This window comes from Microtus pennsylvanicus, chromosome 22 (assembly GCF_037038515.1).
Source record: "Microtus pennsylvanicus isolate mMicPen1 chromosome 22, mMicPen1.hap1, whole genome shotgun sequence".
In the NCBI taxonomy this organism is placed as follows: Eukaryota; Metazoa; Chordata; class Mammalia; order Rodentia; family Cricetidae; genus Microtus; species Microtus pennsylvanicus.
The window spans coordinates 36,330,334-36,354,872 of NC_134600.1; the positions used below are offsets into that span (position 1 = coordinate 36,330,334).

At 42.2% G+C, this 24,539-nt stretch overlaps 2 protein-coding genes across 2 annotated transcripts in view; both read right to left on the reverse strand.

Moving 5' to 3' along the window:
• Pus7 (pseudouridine synthase 7) overlaps nt 1-24,539 on the reverse strand; it is a 42,073-nt gene extending 17,534 nt beyond the window's left edge. The window contains exons 1-7 of the mRNA XM_075955981.1: nt 24,349-24,539; nt 20,083-20,509; nt 17,918-18,002; nt 17,704-17,805; nt 13,977-14,121; nt 9,470-9,581; nt 7,622-7,699 (exon numbers count right to left, since the gene is read on the reverse strand). Of these exons, the coding sequence (XP_075812096.1) occupies nt 7,622-7,699; nt 9,470-9,581; nt 13,977-14,121; nt 17,704-17,805; nt 17,918-18,002; nt 20,083-20,477 (917 nt within the window). The 5' untranslated portion in view covers nt 20,478-20,509; nt 24,349-24,539. The remainder of the gene's footprint in view (nt 1-7,621; nt 7,700-9,469; nt 9,582-13,976; nt 14,122-17,703; nt 17,806-17,917; nt 18,003-20,082; nt 20,510-24,348) is intronic.
• Nucleotides 1,858-2,199, reverse strand: LOC142839726 (small ribosomal subunit protein eS28). Its single transcript, XM_075955999.1, has one exon. It carries the CDS (start codon nt 2,171-2,173, stop codon nt 1,964-1,966), a length of 210 nt encoding a protein of 69 aa, XP_075812114.1. The 5' UTR covers nt 2,174-2,199; the 3' UTR covers nt 1,858-1,963.

A 24,539-nucleotide genomic window follows, 5' to 3' on the forward strand; every position in this document is an offset into this window, starting at 1 on the left:
GGCCGCTTTGCTTTTCTGATCTTCAGCTTGAACTTCAATATCTGACTCTGGGTTTTTTATTATTCATGCTATACTTGCTGTTCTTACGGAGGACTAGGGTTTGATTCCTAGTACCCACTGGTTTTATAACCATCTGCTCTCTTATGACAGCCACAGGCACCAAGCCTGCATATGGTGCACATGTACACAAAATATTCATACATAAAATAAGATGAATCTAAAAACAACAAAACAAAGCACACACACAGACACACAAAATACCCAAATCCTTTAAGGGCTATAAAGAGGCCATCTTTGGCTATATAGCCAGCCAGTCCTGGTTAGCCAAGGTTACATAGTGAGACCCTGCAGAGCTGGAAAGACAGTTCAGATTAAAAGCACCTGCAGCTTTTCCAGAGATCCCGAGTTCAATTCCCAGCACCATCTATAATGAGATCTGGTGTCCTCTTCTGGCCTGCAGGTATATTTGCAGAACATTCTTAAATAAAATATAAATTAAATAAAAATATAGTGAGACCCTACCTAAAGACAACCAACCAACACATCAATCAAACAAAAAACAAAACAAAACAAAACAAAAAAACCACAACTTTTCAAAGTTCAAAGTACAATATGAAGTTCAATTTCCAGCAACCACATGGTGGCTCACAACCATCTATAAGACCTGGTGCCTACTTCTGGCCTGCAGGCATACATACAGACAGAACACTGTACCATATAGCACATCACAGTGCCTAAGAATATGGTTTAAATTTTTCCTATGTCCTTGTTTCCTTTAAAAAGACAGTAACTTTGTCATGTAACAGAGGCAAGGGGCTGAGTTTGGCCTGAGTCTCCCAGTGGCTTCCAGTATATTCATGTTTTGTGTACATACAGTATGTGTGTGTCTATTTGTATATTTATGTCTATGAATATGGGACTGGGGGAGGTCTGGGTGTGGACCTCAGCAACTGAGTTCTACCCCAAAGTCTCAAGTCATCAAACTGTTCCATAGGCCTCTCAAGTTCTAACACACGGGGGAAAGTAATGGTGCACTCTTGCTCTACAGACACACACACACACACACATACACACACCCCTGCATATACACAAAGTGAAGCTACACAAGTTAGAATTCACGTATATAGGGCAGAGACACGGCTCAGCATTTAAGAGCAGTACCCACACTGTGCTGCTAACAAGTAGCTGCACCTCTAGCTCTAGGGGATCTGATGGCCTCTTCTGGCCTCTGAAGGTGCCCCACAAAGAGTGCACACACGATTAAAAATAAAACTTTCTCCTCATGCTAGAGAGATGGCTCAATGGTTAAGAACTGTTTGGCACTCTTAACCATTGCTGAGGGCCAGAGGACTCAAATTTGATCCTCAGCACCCTCATCATGGCTCACAACCATCCATAACTTCCATTGCAAAAGATCTGACCACCTCTTCTGACTTCCAAGGGCACTCACTATATACAGTGCACACACACAGAAGCTGCAAAAACATTCATACACATAAAAATAAAACACAGCTTAAAAAATCACCTATATAATATCTGAGCTCCTGGAATTCTTTTTATTTCAGTGTTGGGAATTGAGTTTATGGCTTCATACATGCCAGGCAGGCATACCCCCTTAAGCTCTTAGGGAATTCTTTTTTTTTTTTTTAAATATTTTTTTTAAATATTTATTTATTTATTTATTACGCATACAATATTCTTTCTGCGTGTATGTCTGCAGGCCAGAAGAGGGCACCAAACCTCATTACAGATGGTTGTGAGCCACCATGTGGTTGCTGGAAATTGAACTCAGGACCTTTGGAAGAGCAGGCAATGCTCTTAACTGCTGAGCCATCTCTCCAGCCCCCTCTTAGGGAATTCTTTTTTTTTTTTTTTTTTTTTAAACAATACAAATGTTTTATTTAATAGTCGCAGGTCATCATGGGCCAAGTGGTGTATACTCAGGACCCAGCAGGAAGGTCAGTCAGCGCAACCTCCGAGCCTCTCTTTCTGACTCCAATAGGGTGAGCACGTCTCCCTCTCGAACGGGACCTTTGACATTTCGGATGATGGAACGGCTGGTGTCATCCATAAATTCCACACGGACCTGCGTGCACTGTCCCTGCGAACCGGTCCTGCCCAGCACTTTGGTTACCCTAGCGAGCTTGATGGGCTGCACGCGACTCGTGTCCATGATGGCGGCGATCAGGCGGAGAGACTCTTAGGGAATTCTTAAGCAAAAATACCCCAATACTCTCTGAAGACAATCAACCCCTTGATGGAGATCAGCCTGTTTATTTCCTCATCTGAAATGTAGGGAAGCAGACTACCCAAGCTTTCAATTGCTTAACCTCCTTCTCCACTTTTGGTCAGTGCTGGGTACTAACCCCAGAGCCTCACACCTCCAGCCTTGTTAAGCTAAAAAAAAAAAAAAAAAAAAAAAAAGTAATAGAAAAGGTAGGAAGATAGCCACCAGAGTCAGGAAATGGAGAGAACCTGTACATCCAGGTCCCTTACTCCCTGTGCATCCCGAGGACCTCACATAAACCAGGGTAACCTCAAGTAGGGGAGAGGTGTGTTCCAGTTGCTAAGTCAGTGGCAGGAAAAAAAGGGCACCAGGCCCTTGAATTGAGAAGTAGAGGGAAAATGTTGAAAGTCAAAGGCATGAGTTAGTCCAGAAACTGAACCACAAATAATTCAAAACAGCACTGGGTTAGCATAAGAAGTGAGGATGAGTCAAAGGAGTTCTTTAGTCAGGAGACAATGCTAGAGAAAGGAGCAAAATAAATAGATAAAATAAAAATAAGCAAAAGCAAAAGACAGGAGTAAGGGGCTGGAGAGATGGCTCAGTGGTTAAGAGCATTGCCTGCTCTTCCAAAGGTCCTGAGTTCAATTTCCAGCAACCACATGGTGGCTCACAACCATCTGTAATGAGATCTGGTGCCCTCTTCTGGCCTGCAGGCATACGCACAGACAGAATATTGTATACATAATAAATAAATAAATATTAAAAAAAAAAGACAGGAGCAAAAAAGAATCAAGCTCCTGGCTGTCCTGGCAACCCCTGGAGACAGCTTCTAGCCAATGCCAGGAAAGTGTCTCCCCCTGCTCCCCCTCTCTCTGTCTCTCATCACAGTGTCTCACTATGTAGCCCTGTTGGTCTGGTACTTACTATGTAGATCAGGTTGGTCTCAGACATCTGCTTGTCTCTGCCTCTCAAGTGTGCGTGCATGTATGTGTGTTGGGGGAGAGGGGAAGGAATAAAGGTGAGTGCCAAGCCTTGTTCTTTAAAAACATAGCCGGGCGGTGGTGGCGCATGCCTTTAATCCCAGCACTCGGGAGGCAGAGGCAGGCAGATCTCTGTGAGTTCGAGACCAGTCTGCTCTACAAGAGCTAGTTCCAGGACAGGCTCCAAAACCAAAGAGAAACCCTGTCTCGAAAAACCAAAAAAAAAAAAAAACAAAAAAAAACAAAAAAAACCCCATAAAACTCACCATTGGGGGGGGGGGCTAGAGAGATGGATCAGTGGTTAAGAGCACTGGTTGCTTCTTCCAGAAGACTTGGGTTCAATCCCCAGCACCCACATGGCAGTTTACAACTGTCTATAACTCCTGTTTCAAGGGATCCAACACCCTCAGTCAGGCAATCCAACATACATGACAGAAGAATACATAAAAATCACTTTTTTTCAAAAAGAGAGGAAAAAAAATCACCATTTTATTTGTTTTCAGGGTTTTTAGTGTATACTCACAATGTGTGCAGTGTATCTCATCACCATGGTCACCCTCATCCACTCAGCCCTGACTCCATGTCCTCTGGCCTTCCCTGCAGCCCCTGTAGTTGTTAATGTACTTTTTGTCTACAGATTTTCCCATGTTGAACATTTCATGTGAACAGAAATCAAATAGTGATTTTTTTTAATGGCCAACTACTTAGTGTAATTTTCTTCTTCCCTTTCTCCATCTTTTAAAAAAAATATTTATTTATTATGTATACAATATATTCTTTCTGCATTATGCCTGCAGGCCAGAAGAGGGCACCAGACCTCATTACAGATGGTTGTGAACCACCATGTGGTTGCTGGGAATTGAACTCAGGACCTTTGGAAGAGCAGGCAATGCTCTTAACCTCTGAGCCATCTCTCCAGCCTTCCCTTCATTTTTTAAATGTCAGGGTCCCCCTGTATACAGGCTGGCTCCAAACTTGCTATTCTCCTGCTTCACTCTGTAGAGTGTTAGGATTAATGGACTTTGCCAACATGCCCAACAATGCAAAACTCTTACAGCTTATTATGCTATAAGATATACCGGTATCTCACTCTTTTTATATTGAATAATATTCTCTTCCCTCAGTATACAATGGACAGTCATTTCTGCATCCATCCGGCAAAAGTACAGACCTACTTTTAGTTCTTGAAGGTGAAGGTGCGTATTGACAATACTGTTCACCAATTTTAATGACTGCAGATCAAGTATTTTTGGTTGTAAATTCACATGTGACAATCTTGTTTTTAAGCAATAAGGGTTAACAAACACCTGCTACACAGAAGCCTTTAAAAACAAAGCCGGAGGGGCTGGAGAGATGGCTCAGAGGTTAAGAGCATTGCCTGCTCTTCCAAAGGTCTTGAGTTCAATTCCCAGCAACCACATAGTGGCTTACAACCATCTGTAATGAGGTCTGGTGCCCTCTTCTGGCCTGCAGGCATATACACAGACAGAATATTGTACACATAATAAATAAATAAATATTTAAAAAAAAAAACAAAGCCGGAGAAATATTGGCCCCAGCTCAGACAGGAGACTGGCACGAACAGGCAGGAAAAGAAACAAGTCAGTCTGAATAAGACAGTTGGAGATCCTGTTTGAAATTACCAAGTATTTCAGAGTTGCAAGAAAGTACACAGAAATGCTGCTTATCCCAGGATTGATCAACGCAGCAATAATTAAAATCTCTGTGCGGCAGAATGGGTTTTTCTTATTCACCAGTTCTCGTGGGAAAGGCCAATCTGACTACCACACAGATCCATTGAGCAAACGCTGGATGTAGCCTGTATCCGCGAGATAAGTGCAAAGTGCTTTCAAAAGGGCAGCATTTAGAAGGCCTGCTGAGATTACTGAAAGTCAACAGGAAAATTAAAAAAAAAAAAAAAGTCTATGAGGGTAGACCAGTACCCTGATCAAGTCTGACACCTGCTGGCTGGTGAAATGCTTGTTTTTAAACCTCAAATTAGCATCCTCACTCAGTTCCAACCAAAGCAACACCTTCTCTCCCCCCCCCCCCCCTCACACACACACACACACACACACCCCTTCACACACATTACATGATGGAGAGGGGCCACTGCCTCAGGCCACAGAAGAGGGCTGGAATACAAGCAGTTGTAACACGGACCTCAACATAAACTATGCAGTCCTCAGGATCTGGATCCTGCCCTCCCTCAGCCATCCTCTTTCCTTGCCTTCCTTAGCCCTTTCTCCTTTCCTTCCTCCAGTCTTAATCTACTTTTATTTTGTTTTTCCTCTTATTATCCTTTTAAGTTTAGCACACAAAGTGAATGTGTTTCCTTATTCACTTTCTTACATATATGTTGTTTTATCATTTATCCTTCCCACCTTCTCTACTGCACAGTTCTTGCTGATTCCAAACATTCTCAGAAATAGTCCCCACTTCTTACCACACATGTTCCTTTTCAATCCCTTTTCTCTCTCTTCCCTCTTGAGGTCTTTTCTTCCTCTCCCATGACACCCCCACACCAATACACTTAAAACCAAGAGTCCACATATGGGGGGGGTATGATATTTGTCTTTCAGAGTCTTGGGCATTTTGCATAACTAATGTTCTTCTGTAGTATCTATTTATTGAAAAAATAACAAACACCCCAAAACATTTGTCTTTCTTGTGTGGATTCTATGTTAGCTCTTCTGTATGACTCCAATTTTAGCATATATGCCATTGAAATGAGTACATAGAAAGCTTTATTTCTTGCTACATGTCCACAAAACTGCTTACCAGGTAGTAAATGTGTTGTGTTTTGTAAGTCCTTCTAATATCTTCATAAGCTATTTTATTGGCTTGGAAATAACAACCTCCATGCCCCAAGAATCATCTCATCCTTCTAGAATCAAGACCACTATTAGTTCTCTGCCAGAGGCAACACTGCCCCCTGTAGGGCATCTTTGACAAGTCTGGAGATGGCTTTAATTTTCACAAGTGTATGAGCAGCAGGGACTTATGTGCTTGTTGTACAGAAAGGACAGAGATCAGGGAGGCTGGTAAATATCTTATAATGAATAGGACCAGTTACCACAACAGAGACTTTCCCAGTTGAAAAAGCACATAGCGTAGAGATGAGATGCCTTTGTTTAAATTAAAACCACAGCATCCCATCCCGTCATCTGTGCAAACTTTCCCTGACTGTCCTTCATAGTCTCAGGTCTGCAATCAAGACTAAGGCATACCCTAGTTCATCTCTCATCCCACTCTAGGAGGGTCCTACTTATTTTCTGTCCTATAACTTTTTTAAAAGGAGAGACCTTTTTCATCTGCATGTCTGTTACAAACAAAATATATTAGTCACTATTTTGTAATATTTAATAAACAAGAGAGAAAGGTGCACTGTGTGTGTGTGTGGGGGGGGGATATTTGCCCAGGCACAAAGGGCCTTGCTGGCTTAAACCAGACTAAACTGACTATCTGAGCATGCAGTATGTAACTTCCCTAAATTAAGCCAACCTAGGTCTGCCAACAGGCCCCAGCAACAGCTGCCGTGCCACGAGACAAGACGACCCGAACCAGTCTCCTGATACCAGCGCTGCTGCTTCCCTTCCCTCAGGTGGGTGGGGGGCATAGAAGGTTTTCCCTTTTCTAAAATAAACTGTGCTTGCTACAGCCAGCCAGTCTCCCAGAGACGGAGCTGCTGACAACCCCCACTCGTCCCCTTCCCCAAGGGGAAGTTCAGTGGGACAAAGCAGCAGATAAAAGAAACAGCACACTTATTATCTCTCTTTCTCTCTTTTAATGTGCACCGGTGTTTTGTTTGCATATGTCTGTATGAGGATGCCAGGTGCCCTAGAACCAGAGCTACAGACAACCGTGAGCTGCCTTGTGGGTGCTGGGAATTGTAACTAGGTCATCTGGAAGAGAAGCCAGTGCTTTTAACCACTGAGCAATCTCTCCTACCCCAGTTCACCTATTCTTTTGGCTGTATCACCAACAGCTTTGTAAAATTACTCAGAAAATATATATTTGATAAGATTAGGAAGCAGAGATTCAGGGTAAAAAAAAAAATGAAGTAGAAAAACACTATTTACAAAAAAGCAAAGCAGAGCTGGCAAGATGACTTAGCAGATAAGAGGCATCTGCTACCAACCAGGGTTCAGTCCAAGGGACCCACAGCGTAGCAGAGAACTTATTGTCTCCAGATATCCTTGACCTCAACAAATGTGCTACAGTGTGTGTATACATATGCACACAATATAATAAACAGATAAATAAATACAATAAAAAATGTCTAAAACGTTTGTAAAAGGCAGAGATATCATATAAAGTTGAAAGTGGTCAATTTCATAAAGCAAGCCCGAGGCCTCTGAAAAGAGTAAGTGCTAGGACCTCTGCAGAGCCAATTTCGGGGAACTCTACTTACTTGAGGACAGCAATCTCCTGGACTGTGATGGCCCTTTTGTCTTTGGTTCCCATATAGGAGAAAATGTTTGGTTTCACTCTGGTGAGACAGAATCAAAGCATTCCTAAGTTACACGTTAACCAAAGCACATTTCTAATAACTTATTTCAAAATACATTTACTAACATACTAAGAGAATAAGGAGAATCTTTAGTAAAGATTTTATTGAGAAAAATTTAAATAAACATGCAAATTAAAGCAGCAACAGCTGCCTTATTAGCAGGGCTTGATTCCCAGCCTTCCTGGCTGTCAGGGAATCACCTGGCTTTCAGACTTGGCTAAACAGTAACAAATACAAAAGTCCATAGTCAGAACAATTTGTTAAGTTGCATAAAACTGTAACAATAAAGGGGAAAATATTCCAGAGATATTATGTAGCACTCTGAACATTTTATATCTTCAGTTTTCAAGAAGTTATAGTAATGTGATTTTTTTTTTACCTTAAATATAATCTACAACTCTGTATTTAAAAAAAAAAGCCAAATGCTAAAACAGGAATCTGGATAGTTCTTCCCCCCAACCCCCCTTGTCTGTCTGTGTGTTTCAAGACAGAGTTTCTCTGTGTAGTCCTGGATGTTCCAGAACTCCCTTTGCAGACCAGGCTGGTCTCAAACTCATACAGATCCACCTGCCTCTGCCTCCTGAGTGCTGGGATTAAAGGAGTGGCTAGATAGTTCTGATATGGAGATATACAAAATTCTACAGAGGAATATTTGCATACTCCCGGAAATCCCAACTGTACACCCTAGAGGAACCGTTTCCTCCTGTCTACATCCTTAGGAGGCCGTCTACGCTCTTGAAGATGGAACAAGAAACCACATACTTTTTTTAGGAAGCTAATAAAAAAAGTGAAATGTTATTTAATTAGGTGTGGTATTCAGGGCTGACCCATGTTCTCTTCAAACTCCTAGGCAGAAGCCTTGACTCCCAGCGTCACATAAGATAATATTTGGAAACAAGGCCTTTAAAGAGATGACCAGGATAGAATGTGGCTTCTCAGATGAACTCTTCACAGGGAGTTCCAGGACAGACAGGGGTAGAGACCCTGTCTGAAAAACAAACAAAAAGAAAGAAAAAGAAAAAAACAAAACAAAAACAAACAAAAACAAAAACAAAAACAAAAGAAAATAAACTACATATTCTGATCTTGGAACTTCCCGGTTACAGAACTGGGAGAGAATTATTACTAACTTCTGCTACGTAAGCCACTTAGTGGTTACTTTGTTTGGCTCATCTGAAAACACATTTGCTATATAGAAATGTTTAACCTGAGTTAAATTTTCATAGAATACAAATTTGCTGTGGTATCTACAGACATTTTGCCTGCATACATTTAAATGTGTACCACAACCATGTTTGGTGCCCCTGGAGACCAGAAAAAGGTGTCTTGTTCCTTGGAACTAGAGGTATAGATGGTTATAGGCCATGATGTGGGTGCCGGGAATTAAACCCGGATGCTATCGAAAAGCAGCCAGTGGTTTTAACAGCTGAGCCATCCCTTCACTTCTTCTAAAACCACAAACAAAGAATCATAGCACTTCACCTAGCCTCCAAACCTGTGATCTCTGCAGTATTTTCATCCCTTTTCCTGACTGTACTAGGAACTCTTAATTGTATGTGAATTATTTACTTCCAGAACTTTTATCTTGAATTATTAGCAAAGGGATAAAAAGTTTATCGATCTATTTCCCACAAGCATTCCCATTAGGAAGTACTTTTGGCATTTACTGATCTCTTCCCACTGGCACCGAAAGAGAGAACACATTCCTATTTTACTGATTTTGTGTAAGAACAAGAATGAGACACTAACCGTAAATATTTGGACAATACATTGATGGCATCCATGGTGTCTTTGTTTTCCTTGTATAGAACAAAGTGGCAGTAGCTTCCCCGAGATTTTGGCCAAGAATGTTTTCTTGGATCTTAAAAACAAAAAACTTAAATGTCATATATATCATAATAATTTTTTTTTAAAAAATGAACTCTATGGAGATCACTTTATGATACAGAACCATTCAATAGTCAATCAGATGTAGCCTGACACAAAGCATAACTAGCCGCATGAACTATACATACTGAGCTTTCTGTAACTAGTCACTTAGTATCTGCCTACATTTAAAATGAGAAGTGAAGTGTAAGTGCCATGGAAAATGAGCGGGAGTCAGCAGTTGTCTTCTCACAGCTGATACATAGAACCCACAGGGCTTTGCGGGTTCCTGGGTCAGCTCAATCAGAACCAAGGGGCCCTGTATCTTCTTCATTCAAGAGGAAAAACCTTTACGATAGACCCTATTATTCCTGATTCACCGCTAGAAATTCACACATGGTAGCACAGATGGAGACAGGGTTTATAAGGGCTTGTTTTAGTGACTTTGTAACTTTTCCAAAGGCCATTTCTAGCACAAAAGTTTAGTTAATATCTACAAAGATATCTACATGAGAGAGTAGCTGGCATTTAAAGCCAGACTCTTATTGTGTCAGTGTATGTAAAAACGTAAGCCATGTTAAATGCTACCTTCTGAGTCAGTGTAGCATGACTGCCCAGCTCTTTGGGGATCTATAACCTGGATACCCTGATTGTTAAAACTGTTCTTTTAATTGAATATTTCAATTATACAATCTGGAAACACATTTTAAACAATACAAGATTTAGATGTAAACTTCTCAGAGTAAAGAAATCAGGACTCTGGAAAAAATAAGCTACAAGTACAGTTTGCAGATACAGAAAGTTCATGAGTCCTATATAACAGGTGGTTTTCAAGGAACGCGTCTAGTTTCATTGACATAAGCACTCCATGAGAGAAAACCTATGAGAAAGTATTTTGCATAATCAACTAGAAAGAATCCTCTTGCATTGAAAATTGTCCTTAAAAAGTCTTTTCATACAAACTTAGGAATCTTCAGAGGCTTCTTCTTCCTGGGACTGAAGGTAACTGACTATCTGGCTTTGTCAAGCAAAGGCACCTTTTGATAACAGGTTAATGACTTCATCTACAATGTAAAAACCACCAAGCAACGTAGAGAACCAGTAACCCATTTCGGAAAACCATTACAATATAAACATGCCTAGAAAGTCAATTTCTTTTTGATGAATATGTGAGTCTTTTCTGTCATGTATAGAAAAATATTAGAAGTATCTCCTTAGTTCTTAGTGTGACATTCTCACGATTTCCTTAGGGTTATGAATGAAATATCTTTTTCTCGTTTTTTCCTTCCAGTTCACTCCCACTTAAGCAAAGTTATCTGTACTCAGTACTTCGGACAACATTGGTATTTCATCTTGTCTACACGAAATACCAATCGCTCTTACCTGCTGCAGTTCTGACCTCTGTCCAAATGCACAGCATAAAGAGCACAAGAGAGGAATGTTTAATTTATAATCCCGTTAAGGTGCTTTAGAGGTGAACATGCAAATGATCGCATGGTAAGGGAATGCACTTGGTACTATGTGGGGGGGTCAACAGCCACTCAGACACAACAATGGGATGTTGTAGAGGCAAACAGTAAACGAACAGGAATCTCCCCTCTAGGCACAGCCTTCCTGACTCTGCATCTTCACAAAGGACAATTCATCCTTCAAGACTAAAATTGAGCGTGTCTGCTTCAACAGATGGTTTTCAGCAAACATGTTAGGACACCAACCTTTCAGCTTTCTCAATATCTTGCTCCATCCATTGTCTTTACTGCTGTCCTTAAATTTCCACCTTCCCCTCTCTCTGGCCCTTTCATTTCCTATATAAATACACTCATGACTCTAGAATCTTCAAAGTCAAGCATGTCTTCTCCTTACTATATTTTCCCCTCTCTCTTTGCTTTACTGCTTAATTTAAAAACCACACTGTATATCTTGCCTTCTGTTTCAACTTACTGTGTAAACGGATTTCTGTCTAATTAGTACAATACCAAGCTTAATTAATAGACATTAGTGATTTTTTTGTGTTGCTAAGTGATGGGCATATTTTCAAGTTCCTGTTTCATCAAATCTGGAGCACTTTCTCTGTGGCCTCTGGAATTTCTCCTTTTGTGTGGTCTGATCCAAAAAGACCAGTGTCGCTCTACCCTGGGTAGGTAGCGCTCTAGGTGCAGAGACCCTGCCTGAGAACCATTTACTTCAGAAAGTACAAAGAACTTGTATATATCAAAAAAACAGGTTTTTTTTCCCCCTGGAGGCAGTAGCCCTTTTGGACTCTGTAGCTCAGGTTAGCCACAAATTCATGATTTCATCGTCTCTTGAATGCTGAGATGGTACAAGTATGTTACAATGGCTGCCCAGATTTCTTTTCTTAAGTCTGTGGTTAAAAACAAGTTCTTGAAAGCAGTTAGGATGCATATAATCTCAAAATACCAATATTACCTGCTTGTTTAATGTTATAATAATTATATACAATTTACCAAATTGAAAAAAAGCAATGTGTCACTTTTAGACTGGATTATCATATCATGTTTCACAGTGGACAGTTCTATTTGGGGAAAGCATAAAAATCCCGTAAGTCTTGGTTGGGTGGTGGCGCACCCCTTTAATCCCAGCTCTTGGAAGGCAGAGCCAGGTGGATCTCTGTGAGTTCCAGGCCAGCCTGGTCTATGGAGTGAGTTTCCACAATAGCCAGGTCTAAACACCGAGTTCTAAGATAGCCAGGGCTACAAAGAGAGGTTTTTCTTGTCTACCCCCTCCCTCCCTTCCCGAGACAGGGTTTCTCTGTGTAGCTTTGGTGCCTATCCTGGAACTAGCTCTTGTAGTCCACGCTGGCCTCTGGCACAAAGAGAGATCTTGGCTTGAAAAACAAAACAAAATTGGATATGGTGGTGGACAACTATAATCCCAGCAGAAGTGGGGCCAGAAGGATCGGATCAAGAGTTCAAGGTTACTAAACAGTGAGTTTGAGACCAGCCTGGGCTACATGACACACCAAAATAAATGAATAAAAAAGGAATGCTGCAAATTTGTTTAATAATATATAATCCACAAATAACACCTTATACCAGGGTTTGGCAGTAGATGGCCTTCAAAACAAATCGCTAAGCTTTAAAGGGCCCAGGAGAACAAACTGTCATTGGCACTGGGCTCCATTCTCAGGGCCATGAATCAGTCTCCAGACACCTGTTCTCCCTGATTTCTTGTTGACTTTTCCTTTAGGCCACTTTCAGCTTGGGCAGGAAAACTGCATGAGAAAAGGTTGAATGCAGACTCCCAAGTGACCATCTCAGCTAGAGAACTCAGAAGGGAGATTTAATCCAACTCTGAGATACTACTTTACATAGAAGCAAACAGTAACAGTAGATCTTTCTGCCTCAGCCTCCCATTACAGGCCCGTGACACCATGTCAAGCTTTGTTTTTTTGGGTATCAACTGAGCATCCTCAGGTCTCTACCTTTTCCTCAGATTACTCAAAACTTCTCACTGATGGTTGATTTTTTTTCCAGGTGGTCAACCTGGCTTTTTTCTAAAGCCCTTTCATTTTCCTGGAAGCATCATTACAAACATGTAATCGTCATTCATATACTACGCTACCTCTATTCATTTAGAGGATATTGACAGGTCCAAATGGGTTCAAGCCTCTTACGACAACACCCTGCGGGTTTGTGGTGACACATGTACTTTGAAGTAACTGACTGCTAATAGGGAGAACTTGAGACGTACAGCACCAGATACTGGTAGGGGAAGAAAATCAAGAAATGTCTTCTGTTTAGTTTTCATGAAAATCGTATGTACTGATTTGATAAGGAAAACGAGAAATATCTAATTTTTCTTAGGGGTCTAGGCAAATAGGAATTCTCATGGTTGTATAGAACACATGAGAACTTAAACATCCACGTGACCAACAATATGTCCACACTGACTGTACAACAGAGAACAAAAGGACTCAGATGAAGGGTCAACTTCTTAAAACCCCATGTTTTATGTACGTGAACGAAGATACCCATGTTTGGGAAGTCGAACAGGACATATGCCCCCGGAAGGGGAGGCCAGCATTTCTGTTCATCTGAAAGGCTTCTTCCTCCTTTAAGAGCATGCAGTGAGCAAACCCCGCCCCCCAACTTTCTGATTAAATTGGCAATCAGCTCACTCCGCTCTCAGGATTCTCTCAGGCACCACTGTAGTTTTTTGTAAATCTGCACTCATATACAAGACTGAAAGTCCACCAGACAGAGTGTGCAGAGCTGCTCTCCATCTGAAAGGACTTTTGACCTTTTGAAGACATGACATAACCCTCTGTACAAGGGCAAGACGTGAATAAGCAAAGCAAAGGAGGTGGGGGTGGGAGGTCCTGCCCCTCCTGCTCGCCTGACAGGAGAAAGCGGGCCAATGTCATGCTTACTTGCCAAAGCCTTTTTGCCAGCTGCATGGTAAGCTACGATGTATTTCCTTCCTTCTCTATCCTCTGTTTTTGTCTCCAATCCTGGGAAGAGAGATTTAATAGCTTGATGGATGATGGTTCTTTTTTCTTTGGTGTCCTCAATGACCTATGGAAAACAGAAGACAGGTAACACTCTAACAAGCATCAATAGGAAGATAACATGAAGACATGGCTCATTCTATCAACTATGCAAAAGTCAACAAGAGGGCTGGAGAGATGGCTCAGAGGTTAAGAGCACTGGCTGCTCTTCCAGAGGTCCTGAGTTCAATTCCCAGCAACCACATAGTGGCTCACAACCATCCGTAAGGAGATCTGGTGCCCTCTTCTGGGCTGCAGGGATACATGCTGGCAGAACACTGCATACATAATAAATAAATAATTAATTAAAAAAAAAAGTCAACAAGAACACTTGGCTATTATTTCAGAAAACATTTCAGGCTGCCTGATAATGACAACGCCAAGGGCTTGTGGACAGTGCATCTCCAGATGCTTCACAAGCACCTCAGACTCACCTTCTCCTTCACTCCCCACGAGCTCCCTGATAATGACGATGACAAGGGCTTGTGGACAGTGCATATATACAAAATAAATATTTAAAAACCAAACCAAAACCACTAAACTAAAACTACAAAGTATTTCCTCTTCATTTACTAGATAAGGTAACTTGCCCATAATTCAGGCCCTTTGAAAGTTAAAACTGGGGGCTATGGAGATAGCTCAGCAGGTAGGCGATCTGGATGTCTTCCCAGACCTGGTTCTTATTCCCAGCAACAACACGGCGGCTCACAACTACCTGTAACTTCAGTTCCAGGAGATGGTAACCCCTTCTAGCCTCCTCGTGCACCAGGCACGTATGTAGCACATGGGCATATATCATGCAGGTAAAACACCCATAAACATAAGCAAAAATAAAGAAATAAATAAAAGTTAAAACTGTGAGCCGACAACAGAGCTTTCAGAATAAGAGCTAGTTTTGCCATCCGTGGGATATGTACACGGGCCTAAGACACAACCCTATTACACATGCACGAAATTGTCTGTAATTGCTCTTACAGACAATTCTTTCTTTTTGCTTTTTAAAACTGTATTTATTTTTATTTCATGTGTGTGTGTTTTCCTGCAGGTATGTATTTGTAACACACGTGTGCCTGCTGCCCGAGAAGGTCAGAAGAGGGCATTGGATCTCCTGGAACTGGAATTTCAGACAGTTGTGAGCCAGTCCTGGGAACTGAACTCAGGTCCTCTGCAAGAACAAGGGGTCTTAACTGCTGGCTGTCTCTCCAGCCTTAACTGCTGTTCTACACAATTCTTAAATTCAGACTTAAAAACACAGGTAACCCCTTTCTTACTATCTGTGGCTTGACTCTGGTAGTCACTGTTGGCCATGGCAGTATGAGGAAGGGGAAAGGGAAGAGGGCACAGGAGCAGGATCCAGAAGCTGAAGAACCTAACTGGTGGTCTGAGCTTTGAAACTACTTATTATTCATGACAGTTTAAAAAAATTCTAATTTTAATTTAAAAGTTTTTGTTGTTTTGTTTTTTTAAAATGTGATGGTGCATGTCTTTAATCCTAGCACTCAGGAGTAACCTCTGCCTTGGAAGATAGAGACAGGAGGATCAAGAGTTTGAGACTGGATCCATTATATGAGAATATAAAAAAAAAATTACCGGGGGCTGGAGAGATGGCTCAGTGGTTAAGAGCATTGCCTGCTCTTCCAAAGGTCCTGAGTTCAATTCCCAGCAACCACATGGTGGCTCACAACCATCTGTAAAGAGGTCTGGCGCCCTCTTCTGGCCTTCAGGCATACAGACAGAATATTGTATACATACATACATACATAAATAAATAATTACCAAAACCAAAATTAAACCAAACCAAATAAATAAATAAATTACTTTGAGCAAAATAAAACCAATAAATAAATAAATAAACAAACCCTACTTTTAGGAGTTGGGATAAAGTCCAGCTTACATCAGTTAAACATTTAAAAGCTGGACATGTGATGAGTGCCCATAATCCCAGGAATCGGGAGGTTGAGGACGAGAGTCCCAGGCTATCTTAGGCCATACAGTGACAGTCTACTTCAAAACACACCAAGTCAAACCAAACAAGCTGCACAAAGGATGAGTGACAGAGAAACCACAACCTAGTCAAGGATTTTGTCGACAGGTGAATTCAGTATTCTTCAGGAAGAGAGGGTGGGGAACACAGGTGGTGATGCTGGAGGACAAAGTGACTGAATGCGGAGGTGTGAATGAAAACGGCCCCCACAGGCTCACAGGGAGTGGCCTTGATGGAGGAAGTGTGCCACTGGGGGCTGGCTCTGAGGTTTCAGATGCTCAAGCCAGACCAGTGTTACTCTCTCTTCCTGCTGCCTACTGATCCAGATGTAGAACTCTCAGCTACTTCTCCAGCACCATGTCTGCCTGCATGCCACCAAATTCCCACCATGATGACAATGGACAAAACCTCTGAACTGTAAACTAGTCCCCAATTTAATGCTTTCTTTTGTAAGAGATGCCGTGGCCATAGTGTCTCCTCACAACAATAGAAACTCTAAGGCACTGAGTGATAAAAGAAGAAATTTTAGGCAATCTAAAATTTATTAGTTCATTACAATGTGATAAAGGGGTTGGGAGTGTAGCTCAGTGGTAAAATGCTAGGCTTATGCAGAGTCCAGAGTTTGATCTCTAGTACCTTATAAATCGGATACGGTGTCCATAATTCCAGAATCTAGGAGTTAGAGAGAGGCAGAAGGGTCTGAAGCTCAAAGCTATCCCTGACTATCCAGTGAGGTTCAGTTCCAAGCCAGCCTGGGCCACGAGATCTTGTCTCAAAACAAAACAAAGTGAAATAGTACAATGCACCATTAGCATATATAAAGACCTGGCTTTGTCCCCAGTACCATGTTTGGTTAACATCACAATTTCATTAGATGGACTAACCTGGAAAAATAAACTGCCATAGGAAAGTTGAGCAATGCCTTTGCTATTCCACCTATCATCTAAGTTCTCTATTTCTCAGCAAGCAGTAGATCCAGGCTGAGTAACGGCTTCCTCCTTTCTTTCCCCTGAGACTCTCCCTCTTAATCTCATCAGACTAAAAAGCCAGAAAGCCAGAGCTTCCTGCCAGGACCAGGCACCTGACCACCATGGTCCTTTGCACCCATGGAACTATCATCCTGTGGTTCTAAACAACACATCTCTTTGATACATTTTGGCCACAGAATTTAGAAAAACACAGCTTTGCCAGTCAGGCACGGTGGATGCTGAGACAGAATGTAAGGCCCATCAGGGGATGGGGATGGGGGGTTGAGGAGAGAGGGGAGTTATAGAGAGATACCAACTCTCCAAAAAAACACAAAAGCTGGGTGTGCTGGAATACACGGTAATCTCAGCATTTGCAAGACAGGAGGAGGAAAAATCCAAGTCCAGGCTGGACCATGAGATGCTTTTATTCTTGTTTATTCAACAAGAATAAAACAAACCAAATTTTCCCTGATATATTTATCTTGAAATTGATTTTTTGCCCTGATTTATACAAAACTAAACCAAAAACTAGTAGACTGTCCCTTGAGAACAACAGGACAAGCCATCCTTTTAAGCCCAGGTAGCTGTTCTGTGGTTACTCATGAACCCGCCAGGAGGGAATCACACAAACCCTAGACCTCACTCTTGCACCTCTTACCTCAATGGCAACGTTGGTTTCTTTATTTTTGAAAAGCTGTAGCTCCTCCAGCTGCTGTCTGTCTTCAGCTGTCAGAACAGTGAGTGCATCTTCAGGAGGGTCCTTTTACCACAGAAAGCACGTGAGTTACACAGAGATAGTACAAGTACCTTTCTAGGATCTTTAGGAAGAGCTATTGTTTACAAAATATGGATTTTTCTAGAGAGATTTCTACCTCCTCATCCACTGGAACAGATAAGTCATCCAAATGGCTGATCCGTCCATCTTTTCCAATTTCGTGAACAACAAAGTCAGAGTATCTAGTAAAAAGAAAACCAAAGTTTTCAATAAGTGTATATTTTACTGTTTACTAATTTTAGGACAGAGTTTACTCATTCAAAACAAGAGATTTAAAGAGAATCTCTATTGTAAAGTATTACCAAGAAATTTTCTCTTATTTTAATGAATACTGAAACACGTACAGTTTTATACTAGACTAAAATATTAGTATAGAAAATACTAACAAGGGGCTGGAGAGATGGCTCCATGGTTAAGAGCACTGGCTGCTCTTCCAGAAATCCTGAGCTCAATTCCCAGAAGCCACATGGTGGCTCACAACCATCTGTAATAAGACCTGACGCCCTCCTCTGGCGTGCGGGCATACATGGAAGCAGAATGTTGTATACATAATAAATAAATAAATCTTTAATTAAAAAAAAAAGAATACTAACAAATGCAAAGTAAAAGTTCACCAATGTTTAGGGCTCGATCAGTATAGCACTTGAGGAGCAAGCATGGATGAAGACTTGAATTTGAACCTCAGCACCCATAAGACAAAGCCAAGTATGGTATCACACGCCTGCAATCTGCTGGGGAGGCAGAGACAAGAGGATTATGGAGCTCTCAGCCCATACAAAAAGGTGAGGCCCGGGTGTCGAGACTGCCTCAGAAAAACAATGCAGAAGAACTGAAGAGAGAGGTCAATGGTTAAGCGCACAGGTAACCACATGGCCGCCCACAACTGCTTGTAACTTCGGTTCCAGTGGGTCTGGTGCCCCTTTGTAGCCTCCGTGGGCACTGCACATATGTGTGCAGATAACTACATGCAGGCACTCACACCACACACATAAAAATCAGTCTTTAAAAGTAATCACGTGGGGAGTTACGGAGGAGGGCACCTGAGGTTAACCTCTGGCTTCGAAATACACATGCATATATACACTCCTACGCTTATACAATCCATATTAAATCAAGTCGTAAATACAGTCAGTTAACTGAAGCTAAATAATAATAAGTTAATTAAAAAATAGTTACTTAAATCAGAACCCAGTAAGTTTGTCACAAGCTACCACAAAATTTGTTTCTATCATTACATTTTCTGTGACACTGGTACCCATTTTGTGGATGTGGATACTGAGGCTCAGAGGACTCAGTTATTAAGTAGCTAAACAGAGTCATACCTAAATCTTTCTGGCTCCAAACAACTTCCTACTGAAAATGTGGTCTAGTCATCTGAGACAGCTTAAGATTATAAGATGAATTCAGAAAAATAAATACCTTGAAAATGTCTAAAAGAATTTAACAAAACAAATATCACCCCCATACATGAACAATCTGCACCACTGGGAAGCAGTATTTATTTAAACAGTTCTGGGATAGGTCTGTCCTTGATAAGAACTAAGAGTTAATCATGAGACAAGATTGAGAATTAAAGACCAAACTGGTTAAGCAGCAAGATTCTGTCAAGAAAGAATGAGAGAAAAGGCAAAACATACAGAAAGAAAGCAAGAAATACAAGGTGGGGGGCTGAAGAGATGGCTCAGCGGTTAAGAGCAACAGCTGCTCTTCCAGAGGTCCTGAGTTCAAGTCCCAGCAACCACGTGGTGGCTCACAACCATCTGTAATGAGATCTGGTGCCCTCTTTTGGCCTGCAGGCACACATGGAAGGAATGTTGTATACAAAATAAATAAATCTTAAAAAAAAAAAAGAAAGAAATATAATGGGTACAGTATAGTAAGAGTGTCTGTGAAAGCAAACATGTTCAAAACTCAAGACCATCTACTCAGGCAGCTCTCCCACACTGTCCCTAAAACTGACCAGAAACGCAAACAACTCTTGGGGTTAAAAAACCAAATGGGAAGTTGGATGTAAAGGCACACCCTAAATTTCTAACACTCAAGAGGCTGAGGATTGAAAGTTTAAGACAACTTCTGAGTTTACCTGGGCTATTTAGAGAGACACTGCCTCAAAAACAAACAAAAAGATCTTTTTTAAAGAGAAGAAGGTGGGTAAGACTGAAAAAAGGGAAGAGGGAGCAAAGAAAGATGGAAACTGGGGGCTGGAACTGTAGCTCAGTAGCTGAGGAGCTTGGCTAGCATGCGCAATGCTCACTAACACACCTTTCTTTTAAGATCCCTGAGAAGCCCTCATGAGGGCTCACAAACTTGGTGATGCCGACGTCAAGCTCTGTGAGCCCATGCTTCATCATGTCTGCAAAGCTCTCTGGCTCCTCCTCTTCCCCTGTCTCTGGAAGGCCTTCTTCCTCTTCTTCCTCCTCTTCCTCCTCTTGCACATGAGCACTGGAATTCTTTTCTTCTTTCTTTGTACTTCCAGCTTCTGGAGGCCCAGGCTCATCCTCACTGCTGTGCAGACCTTCATGTTCTACTCCATCCTGACTGTCGATCAGACAGCACTCTGAGACCTTCTGTTTCTTTGTTTCCTCCTGCGAGGCCACACCGTCATTATCTTCCACAACAAGGCACCCACGTTTCAGGGACACGTTTGTCACTTCCATCTTTAAGGTTCCAGGAAAACATTTACGAGAACCTTTTTAGAGAGGAGAAAAGAGTAGAAGTGAACAATCTCCCATAAAGAAGCTGATTTTTGGCAAACAGAAGCACAATGAACCTTGTTCAGAGGGTCCTTTAAAAAATCATTTATTACAATAATTCTCAGGGGTGTGGAAAGATGGCTCAATGGTTAAGAATGCTTGCTGATTTTTCAGAGAACCCAAGTTTGGTTCCTAATACCAGGTAGTTCCTAATACCTAATATCAGGTGGGTCATAACCACCTGACAGTCCAACTCTAGGAGATTAGACATTCTCTTCTGGCCTTCTAAGGCAATCACATGCATGAAGCATTCACTGACACACATTCAGATAAATAAAACATGCAAGTATCTTTTTAATGAGAAAGTAAGTAATTCTGAAATTCGTACACACTCAAAAGTATAAAAACAGAAAACAAGTACAATAATTTGCACCAACATTCTCATAAAGAGCTAGGTGCAGTGGTACATGCCTTTAATTGCAGCATGTGGGAGGCAGGTCAGGTGGGTTTTCTGTGAGTTTCAGGCCAGTCAGGGCTATACCTCAATAAACCAACAAACAAAAAACTTTAAATGTAGTTTTAAGCTAGAAATTTTTTTTAAGGTATTTATCTTTTTTTTAATATTTATTTATTTATTATGTGTACAATATTCTGTCTGTGTGTATGCCTGCAGGCCAGAAGAGAACGCCAGACCCCATTATAGATGGTTGTGAGCCACCTTGTGGTTGCTGGGAATTGAACTCAGGACCTTTGGAAGCGCAAGCAATGTTCTTAACCTCTGATCCATCTCTCCAGCCCAAAAGGGATTTATCTTAAGAACATAATTTAGAGAGGGGCTGGCAAGATAGTTCAATAGTTAACAGCATTTACTGCTCTTGCAAAGGACCTGGGTTTGGCTCCTAATACATGGTGACTCACAACTATCCCAAATTTGTTTCATGGGATCTGATGCTTTCTTCTGGCTTCTGCAGAAACCAGACATGTACATGGTGTATCTATATACACACAGGCCAAACTCTCATACATAAAAAAATTTAAAAATTAAAACAAAACAAACCCAAACTAAAGAGAATATACATTCAGGGGATGAAGGGATGGCTCAGAAGTCAAGAGTTCTTGTTGCTCTTTCCCAGCACCCGCATGTAGTGGGTTTACAACTGCCTGCAATGCAAGACCTTGGGGATTCTGTGCTCTGTTCTTACACACAGGTGTGTAGGTACACGTGCACGCACGTAAGACAAATTAAATATAAATAAGCTGAATAATATGTAGATACAAGTGACTAGGAACTGCAACAGGTGGTTATTTCTAGTTGAGGACCCAGGTGGTTATAGCTGTGCTTTCACTGAATACTACCATTGTTTTATTATAACCTTGTCGCAGGCACGTGTATTATCTTTCCAAAACTGATAAAATACAGCAGCACATTAACGAGAGGGGTACTGTTATGTAGTACCTAAGAAATCAGCCGGGTATGATGGCACACTCCTGTAATCTCAGCACTTGAGAGGCAGAAATTAAAGGACTAGTTCAAGGTCAGCCTGGGCTATAAGAGATTCAGACTCAAAACAGCAAGGGATGGTGGCTTAGTCAGTGAGGTGTCTTCTTGTAGTCAGAGACTGGTCTTTCCTGACAGCTTAGACCGGAATAATTACACTGAAACTATATTAATTACAACACTGTTTGGCCAATAACTCAGGCATACTTCTAGCTAGCTCTTACATATTGAATTAACCCATTTCTGATTATCTGTGTATCACTACAAGGTTGTGGCCTATGGGTAAGGTAAGGTTCTGGCAGATGTCCTTCTTTGCTGCATCCTTCTCCTTTGGCAGCTACATGGTGTCTCCTTGACTCTGCCTACTCTCTCTCTATATGTCTGGACTTCCCACTTGGTTTTGCTCTGCTTTTTGATTCCTGAGCTATTGTTGATGCTTACTCATGGTTTGCTCCTTTAAATACTTTTGCTTTCTGAGACAGGGAGGGTCTCATGAAGGGCTGTGCATGTTAGCAAGTGTGCTAACGATGAACCACATTGACCTTTGTCTTTACTTTGAGACAGGGTCTTCCTAAATTGCTTAGAATACCCTTACAGGCTGCTTTTGAACTCATGATCCTCCTGCCAAGGCCTGCAGCAGCAGGGCAGAGCACACCCAACATCCTATTCAGAAAGAAAAATTTACTCTAACATATATCGGGTATATATATCCTGTGTAGGCACTGGTTGAAAATGGATGACTTCTTGCAATGAAACAGATGACATTCTACTTGTGGACATATTCAAAAACAAAATAAATTTGCAGGGGATGTTCTCAGAAGCAGAATACCATTCATTAAACAAACGCTGTGTGAGGGACATGTAAGCCAGTTAAAAGCAGAGAAAGGGATGGATGAGCAGAAAGGGTCATTTTGTGTGAAGCCTCCATAAAGATGTTTTAAAGACTTGAAGAAAGTAGACCTGAAAAACTCTCAGTAGACCCTGAGAGTCCCACGGGGGCAGAATAGAACCTGTAAAGATCACAGGTAGAAATTAGGCTAACAGACCAACTGGTCTGTCATTTCTTTCCAGGGTGCAAAATCTCAGTTTCATTAGTGCCTTCTATTGTCCCATCCTCTAACAAAAATGTTGAACAGTAGAGTGTGGTGGCCCAAGCCCGTGAGTTCCAGGCCAGCTTGGTCTACACAGAGAGTTCCAGGACAGCAAGGCTATACAGTAGGGAGACTGTCTCAACCCTTCCTCCACAAAAAGAGAGAGTCAAGTTCAGAGGGGGATACAGTGGATGTCCTTCTCCTGTAAGACCAGCACTTGGGGGGCTGAGGCAAGAGGATCTCTAGTTCGCGCCACCCTGGTGTACACAGTAAGTCCTGTCTCAAAACTATGTGTCCAAATAAGCTTGTTAAATTAACAGTTTCTGTCTGTTGGCTATTTGCCAATTATTGGACATGATTTCCCTCTTTCTCACTATAGCAAATAGTCTGAATTTTGACCGCTCCTTCAATAAAAACATTGCCCTGCCACCGGGGGTATACCAATTTACAGATGGCCACAGATTTTGTATTTGTTGTTGTTGTTATTGTTGGTAATTTTAGAGTGGGAACAAATCAGAACAACACCTACATTTTAGGTTTTTTTTTTAATTTCATTTTTTATTTTTATTTTTATTTTTTTTAAGAAATGGCCTGTAACTCTCTCCCAACCCTACTTTCTTGACAGGTGCTGATTAACAGCAATAACCATGTGCTTTTTAAAGCCCCCTCAGTTTAGGGCTTGTGGTAAGGACCAAAGGGTAAGTAGCCTGCACAGCAAAGACTGGAGAAAAGACCCCAGAAAGCCTGATTGCTTTCTTGGGGGTGAGGAGAGCAGCAGCCCGAGGCCGGCCTAGAACGTAAAACATTTGCGGCCAACACCAGCACTAAGCCCAGACCCGTGCACGCCGGTCGGACAATTTGGGGGGTTGAGCAGGGCTGGGGAAACGGTTGGTTTGTATTTCTAAGAAGGAAATGAGCTTGGGGAGCGCCTAAGGCACCTCCAAGCAAGGAAGGAGAGGAAAAGGTTCCGGTCCACAGAGCAGCGGCCAAAGAGGGGCTAGGGACGCAGCGCCGCCTAACGACCAGCCAGGATCAGGGCGAAGAGCCGGGGTCCCGGAGCACCGATCGGGAATTAGGGATCTGGAATCCGGGATCGGGGAGCCTGGAGCAGATACCGGAGAGCGAGAAATGTGGAGCCGGAGGCGGAAAAACCGGGGACGGCGCGGGCTGCGACCGCGGCCAGCTACCCTCCCGGCCGCGTGCTTCTCCGAAGGCCTGGGGCCGTGCCGCCTGGCCGAGCACTTACCCGGAGCCTGAAGGCGCGGGCCAAGCGGCAAAGAAGGCGCTCGCTCTGGACGCAGGAGAGCGGCGGCCACTCTGAGGAGACCGCAGCCAGCGCCAGTCCGCAGAGGCTACACCGCGGGGAAACTCACTCGTACCAGATCTCCCACCAGCCGCCGGGCTCGCACACGTGCGGCGCAGCGCTGCGCAGACCAC